This window comes from Oreochromis niloticus, linkage group LG5 (assembly GCF_001858045.2).
Source record: "Oreochromis niloticus isolate F11D_XX linkage group LG5, O_niloticus_UMD_NMBU, whole genome shotgun sequence".
NCBI classification, from domain to species: Eukaryota; Metazoa; Chordata; class Actinopteri; order Cichliformes; family Cichlidae; genus Oreochromis; species Oreochromis niloticus.
Window position 1 is genome coordinate 30518269 of NC_031970.2, and position 14690 is coordinate 30532958.

The 14690-nt window shown below is 41.2% G+C and overlaps 1 protein-coding gene across 2 annotated transcripts; it reads left to right on the plus strand.

Annotated features, from left to right (window-relative positions):
* Nucleotides 1-167: 167 nt before the first annotated feature.
* taf4a (TAF4A RNA polymerase II, TATA box binding protein (TBP)-associated factor) lies at nucleotides 168-13525 on the plus strand. Of its 2 annotated transcripts, none has more exons than XM_005450217.4 (16): nucleotides 168-309; nucleotides 640-1554; nucleotides 1827-1960; nucleotides 2219-2338; nucleotides 3485-3574; nucleotides 5317-5439; nucleotides 5759-5848; nucleotides 5978-6190; nucleotides 7241-7382; nucleotides 7508-7610; nucleotides 7869-8038; nucleotides 8906-9036; nucleotides 9161-9286; nucleotides 9450-9506; nucleotides 9597-9713; nucleotides 12117-13525. In XM_005450217.4, the coding sequence occupies exons 2-16, from the start codon at nucleotides 777-779 to the stop codon at nucleotides 12279-12281; spliced, it is 2559 nt and encodes an 852-aa protein (XP_005450274.1). In that variant the 5' UTR covers nucleotides 168-309; nucleotides 640-776; the 3' UTR covers nucleotides 12282-13525. The 2 variants fall into 2 exon arrangements, with proteins under 2 accessions (XP_005450274.1, XP_005450273.1); XM_005450216.2 differs by lacking the exon at nucleotides 168-309 and adding an exon at nucleotides 316-494.
* Nucleotides 13526-14690: the final 1165 nt, after the last annotated feature.

The following is a 14690-nucleotide window of genomic DNA, read 5'->3' on the forward strand; positions in this document are numbered from 1 at the left end:
ACCGAGCGCGAATAACCTGTTAAATTCGGTTTGTTAGCTTGTCGCAAACCCAATTATTCTTCTACCAAACGACACATATTGAAATTCTTCAGCCGAATAGTTATCGTGTTAGTGTAAACACGTCGCTGACGGTGTAACATTTGACGAAAACAGATTATCTCCGATACGATGTTGTTCCGTCTCGAGCATCCCCTGGAATGACAGCTGAAGCCATTGGTACCGCCTTTTACACGTGGAGCAGCCAATCACAACTCTCAGAAGTCCCTGCTCGGAGACTTTTAGTTGTTGTGCGCAAGCGCACGTCAGTTGGTAAGTACCTCACTTTTCACAAGCTCGCAAGAGTGTGAAGATGGCGGTTGGCTCTGGCCCGCTGGAAGAGCTCTTGTTACTCACAGGGGTGAATAAAGCGGTAGTTTGTCATCCTGCACGGTCTGTAGAGTCACAACTGTCGTTCTTGTGTCACAACAACCACTGGGTTAGGGACGAGGCTGCCGGTAATTACATGGCTATAGTTCCGGGACAAGGGGGTAGCTCGAGCTAATGCCCAGCTGGGACTTGGTCAAGACGATTGCTAAAACAGGTACGCTGTAAACTACTAATGTTGTTTTTCTCATTGTCTCTCCTACTGTAAACGGAAAGCGATCGCCGGAGCTGACAGAGAAAAGCAGCAACTGTGACATAGTCTTGCCCCATCGCATTCAAGATTGTTTGTGCTCCTTGTTAAACAAGTTGAAGTGCGGGGGGTCTCTACATAACGAGCTCCCCATGGTTCAGCTATGGACGCATCGACGGCCAGCACGGACTCCAACACGGGACACGACCCTGGCAAAACACTTGTCGTTAGTAGCGGCGTAACTTTTCTCCCTAATCATCAGGGGAAAGTGGGCTCATACTTGGTGCAGACTTTCAATGGGAGCCAAACTATGAACTCTCACAATTCAGGAAACGCTGCCACTCTCAGGGGGACGATAGTGACAAGTGGCACTGGTAGCAGCAGCAGCGCTGCGATATCTGTCACAGCTGTCAACAGTGGACCAGTGTTGTCAAAAGGGCTGGCCAGTGTCACAATGCCCCCCTCTTCAAACAGTGTAATTCAGACCCCGCTCATGAACTCTCAGAGCGTTGTGGCTTCAGCTCAGCCTGTGAGCCAAGCAACGGGACCCACTGTGACACTCGTCAGGACACCTATGCAAACCGCTGGGTCGGGTGCAGTTTTGAATGGGAACAATAGCGCGAGCCCTTCTGTGGCGACCAGTGCATCGAGTCAGACAGGTATCGGCATGCAAACTCCGCTTGTAAACAACGGCCAGCCTTCCAGTTCTGTGGCCATCAGCGCGGGGACGCACATCATCAAGGCAGAGCCACCCACAACAATAACAGAGTCGGCACCGCAGCCCACTGTCACTCCCGGCGCCGTCACCGTTCCCCGGACTTCTGCGACGGCAGCTGCCGCTACTGGCGGAATCCGAGCTCTGACACCTCAGATGCTGGCCCCAAGGCTACCCCAGGCTACACCGGGACAACCCAGTATCCATAACATCCAGCTTCCACCGGGTGAGTGGAGTTAGTTGATAAGGCATTTATTTCACACTTAACTGAGTCACTAGTTTAGTTCCTTTTTTTGTCTTTCTGAATTATTGCAAAAATAACTGACTGTTGTTATCCCAGTACAGTATATATAGTACGTGCGTGCCCTCAGATTTACTACGAGAAGCACACTGAAGTCTTTAAGTCACACTAATTTGCTCATTTGTTATTTGCTGGTTACTGTTATGATGTTGATGTTTATAGTATGTTATTTTCTTTTTTTTTTTGACGGGTGTCAGGAATGGTGCTTATACGGAGTGACAGTGGACAGCTGCTGATGATTCCTCAGCAGACTCTGGCCCAGATGCAAGCCCAGGCGCAGGGAGACCTGGCACCTCGGGCCACTACACCAACGAATGTGCCTCCAGGCCAGGTAAGGAGATCATTTTCACAACAATTATCTACCACTTCATATTAGTGGCTCGGGCCACGTTCAACCTGCACACAGTTGATGAAAACACCTGTTGAGCAGAATATTAGATTGTATAACTTGCAGTGCATGGGGAGCAGCATTGTATGTCGTGGATTTTATTATTGGTCTTAAGCCTTGTAAAGCTGCAAGATTCATGCATTTTAAGTTTTTATAGACTTGGATGTTGCTTGTCAACTTTTGCTTTTTGCCACTTCTTAGGCTCCTGGAAACACTGTCATCAGCAGACAAGTGACTCCCAGCACCATCATCCGACCAGGCTGTCCAGCTCCTGCATCACTGACTGCAACCACTACTCTTCACAGACCACCTATCCTTCAGGTCGGTTGGCAGCGAAACATATTTGATTTCTGATGTGACTGCCTTTACAGTATTTTCTTTGTAGTAACGTGTGAGCTAGAGATGCAAAATAATATTCAGAGCATGACATTTCCAGGCACATAGGCCATACAATGGAAACCTACTTGAGTTACATTGTTTTGAGAAACCTCTGTTTGTTGTGAATAGGGAATGCTTTTAAATCCCTCATTTGCTTTTTAATTAGAAGTTATTGTGTTTTTACAAAATGCAAACAATTTAAATGTTATGGATTTTACTTTTAGATGTTTATATACAAGATTTAGTTTATTTAATTGCTACTTTATGCCAGAATGACTGCTGTTAAGTCAATATTATATTGGGTGTAAAATTAGTTAGAAAGCGCAATTCTAGTAGTTTGGCTTAATGTTTACTTTTATGGACTGTTATACAAATGCTACTGCAGGACTATTTTTCAGTGACCACATTGAGCTTTAATAGAGAAAAGAGAGGGGAAAATATCAAGTCATTTCTCTTAAGTGCATTTGAGTAAAAATGAAGTCTTTTTTTCTTATTTTAATGATTACTGCTGTTTCACTGACAAACACGAATCTATAAATGTGACATTTGCTTATTACTCATTTTATTAAGTTGAAGAGAAATGAATTCTGTACTAGGATTAATGTCATTTTACCTTCAGGTTTGTCATTTTGCTTCCATCTATGTGGGACGATGTACAGTGATGTTGCTCACAAGAGCAGGTAGTTTTCACACTGAGTTAGTCATGCATGGCATTGGGAAATCTGGCTCTTGTGGACCTTGTTCGACCTGGGCAAGTTATGTGTTAACACACGCAGAAATATCTCTGCAAATTATAAACTAGTTATGAACGACAAAAAAATGATGGTTATTGGTGTCCAGACTTTCACTAATATCTTAGTGAAGCAGCCAACTGAAATGATTTTTTAAGGAAGAGCGCCCAGCTGAGACGCTGCAAGAGAAGTGCACCTGTTTCCTTATATAAACTTGAAGATTGATTGATGTACTTGAGCAACTGTGAAATGGCTTTAAATCTCATACTGTTCTCTAATGATGCAAATAGCTGTCTTTGAAACAGTTCAACAATCCAAATAACATAACTTTATGTTTATTTATATATCCTTTTTTCAGAGCTCAGTTGGGGCAGCAGTGCCTGGAATGACCTCTAGGACAGTGAGCCAAACAGCTGGGACCACAGTTACCTCAATAGCATTCAGTAAAGTGAGTTGTGTCAATCGCAATAGATCAAATGGAGTTGGATGACTGTGCTTTGCTGTGTATTGTAGAGTTTATAATACTTCATGTGATGCATTTACTCTATTAGACACATACTTATTGCAAAAGTCTTGAGCCATCCCTCATTTCTTTATCTTTTGCTTACAAGGAGCCTGATTTTCTTGTCATTTTTCAAGTGGTCTTCAGCGATAGTTCTTGAGGGTCTTTCAAAGTTTCTCTTTGGACATTGTCTGCTTTTCACTCATGCCAGTCCTTGGACTTAATCATGTTAAGAGGAATATGTTTTCTTCTTCTTTTTTTAAGCCACTTAACTCTGATTTATAAATCATTCAAGGATTTTAAAAAAGCACCTAACTCAAGGGATTAACCAGTGTTTTCTCTATACATAACAGACAACCTGACAAAGAACCGATTTTAAATTGTATATTTGGGCATTTTTTTTACTAGCAGCATGCCACAGAAACACACAATTTCTTCCCAGTTTTTTAGTTGACTCTACAAAAATGTCAAAGATAGGAAAAGTTCAACAGGGATGAAATGGTACTTTAACAGCAACAAGGTGATTCCCAGAACGGTAGCTTACAGCTTACCTGAATGTAAAAACCAGACGTACTGTGCAGTGTGTCCTAAAAAAACTTATAGAAAACTGGACAAGTGGAGGACAAAAGAAGAAGTGGCAGCCCTAAGTCATGTGGGAACAGTTCCAAAATGACTGCGCATCAGTGTACAAAGCAAGGTCCATAAAGACATAGATGAGTGAGTTTGGTGTGGAAAAACTTGACTGGCCTCCGCAGAGTCCTGACCTCAACCTAACAGAACACCTTTGGGATGAATTAGAACAGAGACTGTGAGCCAGGACTTCTTGTCCAACATTAATAACCTCACAAATCCACTTTTGGAAAAAACTCAAAAATTCCCATAATTCTCCTAAACTTTGTGGAAAGTCTTCTCTCAAGAGTTAAAGCTGCTATAGCTGCATATTAAACTCTATAGATTAGGAATTTCAATGTCATTCTGGTTCATATGCATGTGAAGACTTTTGGCAATTTACTGTATGTCAAATTACATAAGAACAAAACTGAGGTTTTATGGAGTCATGAATCGAAATTTTAGGTTTAATTTGTCATCAATATATACTCGGTGTGATAATAATCCCAGAGCATACCTGGATAGAGGAACACTTTAAACCATCAGTCATGGCCTCTGCAGAGCTTGGAGCTTTACATTATTAAAGCAGTGTGGGATCATCTCTACAGAACAGAACAAAAAGACAACATTCAAAGAAGAGCTTTGAATGTCCTTCAAGAAGCTGGAGAACTATTCCTGAAGACTACTTAAGAATTGACAAGAAAGCTTACCTTAGAGTTCAGGCTGTGTTGAAGAATAAAAGGTGGGCATTCCAAATATTGAATTTCCACATTTTAATAAATCACAGCACACATTTTTGTGGCAAAATGTAAAGAAATGAGCACTAAAGAAAAGACAACTTGCACATTATTGTAGTGTAATTTTTTTTTTTTTAATTACTCTGATGTCTTGATGCATTGGTTTGGGGAAACCTGCAGTCAGCTGAGACTGAAGAAGTCACTTGGATGAGTGACGAAACGTTTCTCCCACAAAACGCTACGTCCAGATGAACAGATTCAACTTTTGGATAATTACTCTGATGTATAACAGCATGGTTATTTTTTTTTAAATTGGGTTTTTCTGTGTTTCCTTTTTGGCAGGAGACAATTGAGAATGTGAAGAAATGTAAGAACTTCCTCTCAACACTGATCAAGCTGGCATCCAGTGGAAAGCAATCCACAGAAACTGCAGCCACTGTTAGGGAGCTGGTCAAGGATCTGCTAGTGAGTAAACCTTTGGCTCTCTCCACACTGATATCATTTCAAAATGCATAATAAGCTTTTTAAATAGAGAGAAACACCCACTAGTATGAAATTCATTTTCAGAGAGAAGCAGGCAGGCAGGAGGGGATAGGATGGGTTTGATGTGGGTGCATTCCTTACCACTTATGTATACAACTCAAAAAGGAAAAAGAGAGACCTTTTGGAAGTGATTCTGAATGTATTTTTGTGTAAAAACTCCTGGATTGTGTTTTAGATTGGACGCACAGATGGTACAGTCACCCACATTCAGCTCTCATTTTGTTATTTTGTGTTTTATTAGGAGGGCAAACTGGAAGCTGAAGAGTTCACCAGCAGATTGTACAAAGAGCTCAACTCCTCACCCCAACCTTATCTTGTGCCTTTCCTCACGGTAAGTATAATTATTGCATCTTTTTACAGTGACCATTAAAATGCGAGGCTTTGTGTGTGCATTTCCTTTAAGTTTGTACATAAGGGTATTGTAAGGCTAATATTTGTCCAACTGTCTTCATTTTTTTAGAGAAGCCTCCCAGCTTTGAGGCAGCTCACCCCAGACTCAGCAGCTTTCATCCAGCAGAGTCAGCTCGCCCAGCCAGCCTCAGGTTCAGTCTCCTCCACCTCTACCACCCCTACTACAGTGGTCCTCGATAGCCCAGCCCCTCGCCTTCCTACACCAGTTAGTAGGCCCCTGCTCCAGCCAGGCATTAACAAACCAGGACAAATGCCCTCACTGGTAAGTAAAATTCATTTAGATGTTGACTCAGGTAGCTCTTGTTCCAGTTAGAGATGTTACAAGATGTTTTATTGACATTACACCTCACTGAATAAATGCTGTGTTCTTTCTGTAGAGCATTGAAACTGAAACCTCTACACACAGAAATGATGACTTCTTGATTGCTTGCTTATTCTGCTCTAAAAAGTATTTGAAGTAATATTGATACTTATTAGGTGAGGTGCTAATTAGCAGACAATCTTATAATCTGGCATTCCACCTATTTAAATGGAGAGAGGACGTCATTTAGCTGTTTAGAATCATTGTGTTCACCAGAAGAAAAGAGTTGTTTAAGGAATAAAGGACTGCTTGGCAAAAGCATTGCCAAGCATGGTGAAGATAAAGGCAAAAATAAAGGCTAAATAAGTCTCCAAGCATCTGATCACTGCTGACTTGCACACATCATATTTAGTGGCTATTTGGTTATTGACTTTGTAGTGCAACTCTGTTTTTTATGGTGTATGAGTTGGTTTTCTACAGTTCTGGGTCCATTCGTGGTACGAACCCTGGACCTGGATGTGTCCTGGATCTGACTGAATATGAATGAACTGGGCAGAAAGTTGGGAGAAGCCACCAATTAAATCTGAGAGAACTCTGCATAGTTTACTCAGACTACCAGCAGAGTAATGTAGAAGTCTCATCTAGAACTGTTTCAGAAATTCTACACTACAAAATGTCCAATATGTCTGTGAAGGTTCTCAGTCATCCAGGTCTTGGTAATCTAAGGAGCTTGGAAAGAAAAGCGACTGGACTTCTTTAAGACATTTCTTGAAGACATTTTACCTCTCATGAAACTAAAGAAACTTCTTAGGTGAGAGGTTAAACGTCTTCAAGAATTGTCTTAAAGAAGTCCAGTCAGCCACCTCTGCTACATTAGGCTTTATCTAACAGATGTGTGAAGGAAAAATGAGATGGCAAGAAGTTCTGAAGGAGTTTCAATATTTACTTAATAACAATGCAACGTACAATATAATACTGTTAAATTCTCAATTTTAAACTTTACCTTTTCAGGTTCTCCAGCCTCAGCAGCAAAGAGCAATTCTGAGACCTCAGGTAACCTTACCGACAACCCCCGTGATGACTCTCAGGAATCAGGCCCCTAGTCACATCGTGCTGGGACAGCAGCAGGTCCAGCTTAAGGAGCTACAACCAGGTGAGGATGTCAGTCTAACAACACTTCTGAATGTGTGTGTTTGTGTATGTGCACCTTTTATTGGGTGAGTCACAGTATTTGTTTTTTTGCGAGTCAATGTAGTTAATCTGTTTTGTCCCTGCTAGTTCCCCTGAGGCCGGAGGGGCCGCTTGGTTCTAAACAAGTCCTTGTTGCAGCCTTGACCCCTGCTCAAAAAAACAAGCTCAAAGAGGCGGGTGGTACTTTCAAGTAAGTGAGATTTAAATGAGTCCTTCTAGTTTTGTTTTTTATCAACAAAAGGTTTACTTGAAAGATGAAAACCAGCAACTGTAGTTAAGTAATAATTAAAGGCTTAAGTAAATGTCAATGCATCTTTTTATTGCTTCAAAAACTCTAGCTGGCTCTAGGGTTAAAAATTGGATCGATAGTTTTGAAGTCTTAGTATTGTGCGCCATATTTCATGAATGAATTTCATGATGAATTTTTTTACTTGATGTTTATTGACAGAGATGATGATGACATCAATGACGTAGCCTCCATGGCTGGAGTGAACCTGTCAGAAGAGAGCGCCAATATCCTCGCCACCAATTCCATTACAGTGGGAGCGGTGACACATTCCTGTAAGGACGAAGCGTTTCTCTCCTATGCCATACTGCAGAGGAAAATGCTGGAGATCGGTGAGACACTACGGGTTTCTCAAGTGATGCTGACATTGTTTGAGTTGTCCACCACATTGGATGTAATACAAGTGCCATTTGCAAACGAAAAATGTGTGTTCCCTGAGTGGTTTGCAAGTATTTCCTGGAAGGTTGAGAATGGTCACAAACAGGGTGCTGCACTAAAATCTTTCTTATGATAAGCTACTAGAACGCCAAAAACACCTGATGTTTGCAGACTTGTCTGAAAATACTTGCTAAGTACTAGTCAAACAGACTAGACAATGTTCTGACAATGTTCTCCTTCAAAGCAAAAGGTTGTGCCTTTTTGTTGGAGCCAACATGTTTCAAGAGGTGACAGTTTTGCATTAATGCTCTCCATTTCCAGTTACTTTCCAGAGTTATACTGTAGCTCGGAAAGTAGCTGGAAAGTGTTGTGTGGAAGTCTGCTAGTGACCAAAGTAATTGCAAGGTTTTTGCCATCTTGTGAGGCAAATGGTGAATGGACTGGTTCTTATATAGAGCTGTTCTATTCTACCAGAACACTCAAAGCACTTTCTATTGAGCGAATCATTGTCAGGAGTCATTGAATGGTCTTTAGGGCTGTGTGACTGGGGCTTTAGCACTAGATTTCCCAGGTACAATCAACCTCGAGCAACAACTTTCATCCAGTCTTTTTCCCTCACAATGGATGGCTACCAGATGGTTGCCCACCACTGTCTGTGCGACTGCGGCCTTATTCACTTTATCCTACACTGTAACCATCAACGTCCAAAATGGCAGACAAGAAAAAGTCATGTGGTTTAGCACTCAGATGCCTGCAAAACCTCAATGCGACGTTTGTTGTTTTATCAGCCTCATAACACTGTTGTGGTTTTTCTGCTCCAGGTAGGAGGTATGGTGTAACCGAGCTCAGTCCTGAGGTGGTGAACTACGTCTCGCACGCTGCTCAACAGCGACTTCAGAACATACTTGAAAAAGTCTCCCAAGTAGCCCAGCAGAAAAACATCACTTTCAAGGTTTGTAGCCGCAAAATCTTTTTCCATTTGGTTTCAATGTGCAAATGATAGGCATGTCTTGCAGTAAATGAGTTGGAACACTGTCTATTTAATATAAAATCTTAACAACTCTTTCACTTGGCAGGAGGATAACAACTACGAGCAGAGCAGCGATGTTCGTACTCAGCTGAAATTCTTCGAGCAGTTGGACCAGTTAGAGAAACAACGAAAAGAGGAGCAGGAGAGAGAGATCCTCCTGAAGGCAGCTAAGGTACAGCATCGCTGACAGACATCAGTATATTTTGTCTACAGGCTTACATTGATGTTGAATGGATCTCGGTGCTTGCACCACCTGGTCTTAGGTTTCTTTTGCCTGCAATGTGTTTTTAGTTTCTTTTTGTTTAATTTGTTGCATCTTTCTTGTGTTTCTGCAGTCTCGAGCTCGGCAAGAGGATCCAGAACAGCTGCGTCTCAAGCAGAAGGCAAAAGAGGTACAATAAAAAGACGACTGTCCACAAAGTCTGTTTCTCTATATTTATGTAGTGTATGATGAATTTACGTGTGTGTTTTGTGTTGTATAGATGCAACAGCAGGAGTTGGCTCAAATGAGACAAAGGGAGGCCAACCTGACAGCTCTGGCAGCCATTGGCCCCAGGAAGAAGAGGAAGGACTCACCGTCCTCTTCTGCTTCAGCCGAGGTGACATAAAACAAGAAATCCTAAATCCTACCTATACTTTAATTTTCTTGTTCTGTTAGATTTACTCACAGGACACTTTTTTTTTTTGAGGTACACATTGCTTGTACTGGGTTGCACTCTCTTTTGTCTTTTTCATTTGCACAGATTTAGCAAGGTGCTGAAAACATTTCTCAAAGATTTTGGGCCATAATGACAGGACAGCATCACATAGTTAGTGCAGGTTTGTGAGCACATCCAGGATGAGAAGTCCACGTTCAATCACATGTACAGTTCTACTGTATCTTCCCGTTCAACCTGACAACATGCCTGGTGTGGGGGGAAAGAGACCAGTGTCTACATTCATTTCAAAGTGTGCAGAAGTCCAGACGCGTGTGCGTGCATCTATGCACATGTGTTGGTTATATCTGGAGGTGCAAGATCAAACTGTGGCCTGATAGATTTAATTTATTATCAATCTCAGAATAATGATATTAAAAAATGACATTAATTTATTGCATGAGTTGGGAAATTAGATCATTGATTGATTAGAAAGCCATCGCCAGTCACGACTCTAGTATACAGTGATTGTAAAGGGAAGGACGTGGTGTTTCAGTGATGGTCAGTTGGGGCCTTAAGTGTTCCAAGAAAATATCCCCACTCCATTTCACCACCAGCAGTCTGAATTGTTGCTAGAAAGCTGGATGGATACATGCTTTCCTGTTGTTTGTACCAAATTCCGACCCTACTATTTGAATGATATTTTTTTCAATTTTTTGTTGTCCAGTTTTGGTGAGGCTGGGTGAACTGTAGCCTCAGTTTCCTGTTCTTAACTAACAGGCGTGGCACCCGTGTGCTCTTCTGCAGCCCATCTGTGATGATCGTCTACATACCTTGATTGTAACTTGTACTTATTTAAGTTACCGTTGCCTTCCTATAAGCTCAAAGCAGTGTGGCTATTCTTCTCTGGCAGCAAGAATTTTTGTCCAGAGGACTGCCTGGTAGAAACCCCAGAGATGGTTGTATTGGAAAATTCCAGAAGATCAGTTTCTGAAATACTCAGAGCAGCCTGTCTGTCAGAGTTCAGTCAATTCAGTCGCATTTCATCCCCGCTCTGATTCTCAGTTTGAATCTGAGCAGGTCATTTTGACCATGTCCACTTTCCTAAATGCACTGAGTTACTGCCACATGATTGGCTGATTTTAATAGTTGTGTTAGGAAGCAGTTGAACAGGTGTACTTAATGAAGTGGCCAGTGGGCAGACTTGTAAATGTGATGAATAGTTATAAATTAAACTGAAAAAATAAGTCAGTTATTAATGTGTGTATAAAACCCTGTCAGAAAGTCGTCGTGGATGTTTATCTGACAGCCTCCTTATTAACAGACTGTGTCATCTTGAGTTTATGTAGAACTGGTTTACTTCCTTGTGGAGGGCAGTATTTGGTACGGTGCTTGAACAAAAAGAGAACCGAGGGCCGCACGACTCAGTGGCACAGACGTAATGCAGAAAGGTTGGATATGTCATAGCTGGTGCCAGATGGATAGCGTATTACTTTGTGTTCAAATTCCAGTGGGAGCATTAAGAAGATTAGCTTCTCCTGATTTTTTTTTTTTTTTTTTTTTTTCTGCATAATATATTTTTCATAAAGAAATGGCTAACATTGGCAATAACTGTCCATTTTTCTCCCCGGAGATCGCTAGAGCCAGACAAAGTTAATTTGGTGACAGGCTGTCACTGAGAGTCCACTCTAGCCTGACAAAAACCTGCTACCAGTTATCTGAACAGTGCTGAGAAAGTAACAGAATAAGACCTGTCATTAAATCAGCCAGAGCATTACACTCATGCACAATGTCAACTGACTATTTTAATCATAGATCACATATAAACAGGTCACTAGATAAATTCATTTAAGACAATGGAACAGCCACTGTTGTTTCTCACACTGTGAGTACTAATGCTGGAGTTGCTCTTTTGCTTCCTGCATACAGGTTTTTTCTCTAAAACCTTCTAGCTTGATCTAATCGAGGGAAAAAGTTCTAAAATTTTAACTAAGTGGCAACATCTCAGTGCTTTTCTTGAGAAAGTGGTTTATCCTATCATTTCTTTACTTTTTTGTGTGTCTGTTTACTTTGATCTCTCTTATATTGTCAGTGCCTTACAGTACACATTTACACTTTTTTTCAGTCAAAAAGTTAAAAAAAAAGTCTATTTTTTCTGGTTAATTTCAGAATCTTGCAATAAACTTCTCTCCTTGGTGTAATCTGCTTATATTACATTGGTTAACATTATTATTTAACTGAGAAAAGCTTAAAAAATATCCGGATAAATGTGAACACATGCAAACCCATTCAGTCATTAAATTCTGCTGCCACCAGTAACAGATGTCACACGCTCCCTTTCTTATGCCCCTCTCCCTTATCTTGCAGGGATCGGGAACAGGTCCCTCTCTGTCTGGTGGGCCTGCTTCATCAGGCTCCAGACCCACACGGCAGCGCATCACACGCGTCAATCTCAGGGACCTGCTCTTCTGTTTGGAGAATGAGAGATTTACCAGTCGCTCCCATTTCCTCTACAAGGGCTTTCTCAAATAGGCTTGATGTCAAAGAGGAGAGGTGAGGAGGAGGAGGGGGCGGGCAGGGGACAATGAAGTGTGTGGAGAGACCAACAGCTCCCACCACAGAGAGGGAGCATAAGAGACTCTTGTATGTGAAGAGGAGGAGAAAAGGCGACCTGGCACATTATAAGGTTTATCAGATACACCTGATTACCTGAAATACAATAGTAGCCATATTGGATGGCCTCTCTACCTCCCTCCTCATATAATGCCTATTTCCTTTCAGAGCAGTCACTGACTGAGACCCTTTTTATTTAATCTTTTGTCATGATGGTGCAAAAAAAAAAGAATATGTTTTAAGAAGAAGGGTTTTTTTGTATGAGTAAATGAAATATTGTACAATTATGCACTGTAACATAGTACAGTTTATTTTCTAAATGTTTGTATGCATATTAGGCTTGGAAGCAATCATTTGTTTTATTAGACCCACCAAGAAATTTTTATTGATTATTGATTTTTATGTGTTGGTTTCTGCAGAATTAGTTTGAACTCCAAACTGTGTAACCTACTGAGTTGCCTTCCTAACTATGTATAAGCCATACAGCCATCCCTAAGCAATCAAGCCCCGGTGTTACTAATGAAGCCGTAGCTCACTCAATATCTGTCAACTTTACTTGATTTTTTTTCCCTCCACTGTATTTATTTACTAAATTCATGGTTAAATTAATGTCTAGTTATTTATTTAATTTCATGTCACACCTCATTTGCTTCATGTAGCTTAAATTCCAAACAAAATGTGCATTTAGGACATGTTAAAAATTAGTGTATAGCTTTCAGTGTGTGAAGGCCAGGGGTGTTCTTTGTTTTCTTTTTCTTGTTTTGAATCTGCAAATATTACTTTTAAAATTAGTTCTATGTGTATTGATTTCTAAAACGTAGATTTCTGAAGGCTTTTAACCTGTATTGCTATACCAAACATACATCTACCTGAAACTCTATTTTTGTAGTTGCCCACAAACGCATTTTTACTCTTCTAATGGTGACTGACAGTGTTCTCCAATCACTTCTTTACCTGCTTTTATTTTTGGTGTGCTACTGGACAGCCCCTTAGGTTTTTGGTATCAATGACTTCAAAAACTGGAGTTTCTTCCTGTATATTTGTAAATGGTACACCTAGTTTTACACATGGTTTTGTATAGAATTGAGAATTTATGCATACAGCAGTAAGAAAATCACATTTTCTCTATTAAAAAGTTTGAATAAATAATGATTTTACAGTAATTGATGTGGTTACGTCTTTAAAGTGATTTCTGAGAGTCATAAATCATCATTTTTTTATGTACTTTTTCTGTTGGGCACTAGGGGGCAGCATTGCATTATTGAAACTGGCTATGCACTGGGTTTGGTAGTGATATTTCTGAGCTAAATGCCTTTAATTCCTTCTTACTCTACCTGTTCACAGATAATTCTACTTAATCCTCTAACATCTGTAAAGCCACATGTACCACACTCTGTGTGTCCCCACGGGGCTATACAACCATCTATTAAGCAAAACTCCCAGGAGCAAAACACTCAGCTCTTAACCCAAAAATGAAATCATGCACACAGTCTGCTACCAGTCTGTCCGCTACTTTGTGGAGCTGTCTTGTTCGAGTCCGTCTCCATTATCAGCCCACACACAGTGCACTGGCAACAGCTGCCACATCAGCTGCTACATTCACTATAAACCATAGGCTGGAAGTAATTAGGCCATTCTGCCACTGGGACAGTAGCCTGATGTTACATTGATTAGGAGCAGCTTTCGTATCTGCGCCGACCAAACGGGAACAATAATATTTGGATCCATCAGTGGTTATGAACCATAGTTTCATTTTTTTCTAATGAAAGTTGATCTGGAAGCCACTAGGTGGCAATAGCTCATTTCTTCTCATTGCTAGGCTCTGTGTTCCTCTTAATACTTAAAATCCTGGCTACATTTGGGTGAGTTTAGAGTTCATGTGTTCATATGTTTACACCCGCAATACAGACCTCCAGTTCAGACTGCCGTTCACTCGATGTTTTGCATAACATTTGGCATCAGAAGGAGATGCAGTCTGCTGTTAATAATATAAAAGCATGGCGCTGCTGCGAGAAAGCACAGACACGAAAAAAAAAGCAGGCTTTTGGCCACGAGTACAGAACCAGTGTGGCGTGACAGTCCCTCTGTCTGGTGGCGGTGGTGATTCAGGTAAGGCCTTGCCCCTTGTGCCTCAGCCCAATCCAATATTTTTCCTTGTAATCCCCCTTCCACTCCTCAACACTGCTGCTCTTTCAGAGTTAAGTCCACATAAGCTCCCACTTGAGTGCCAGAGGCAGAGCAACAACAGTGATGGCGCGGTTGCCTAGCGACGTCTCAGTCACTGCACCTGAGGGTGTTGGGTAAACACCCTGAGCCTGCCTGAGGGAA

What these genes read in the sequence shown, in the direction of transcription:
- taf4a (XM_005450217.4), top strand. Translation starts at nt 777, where the DNA reads ATGGACGCATCGACGGCCAGCACGGACTCCAACACGGGACACGACCCT. An exon ending in GAGGCGGGTGGTACTTTCAA is followed by an intron (nt 7,611 to 7,868) that starts GTAAGTGAGATT and finishes GTTTATTGACAG; the next exon opens with AGATGATGATGACATCAATG. An exon ending in AGAAAAACATCACTTTCAAG is followed by an intron (nt 9,037 to 9,160) that starts GTTTGTAGCCGC and finishes TTCACTTGGCAG; the next exon opens with GAGGATAACAACTACGAGCA.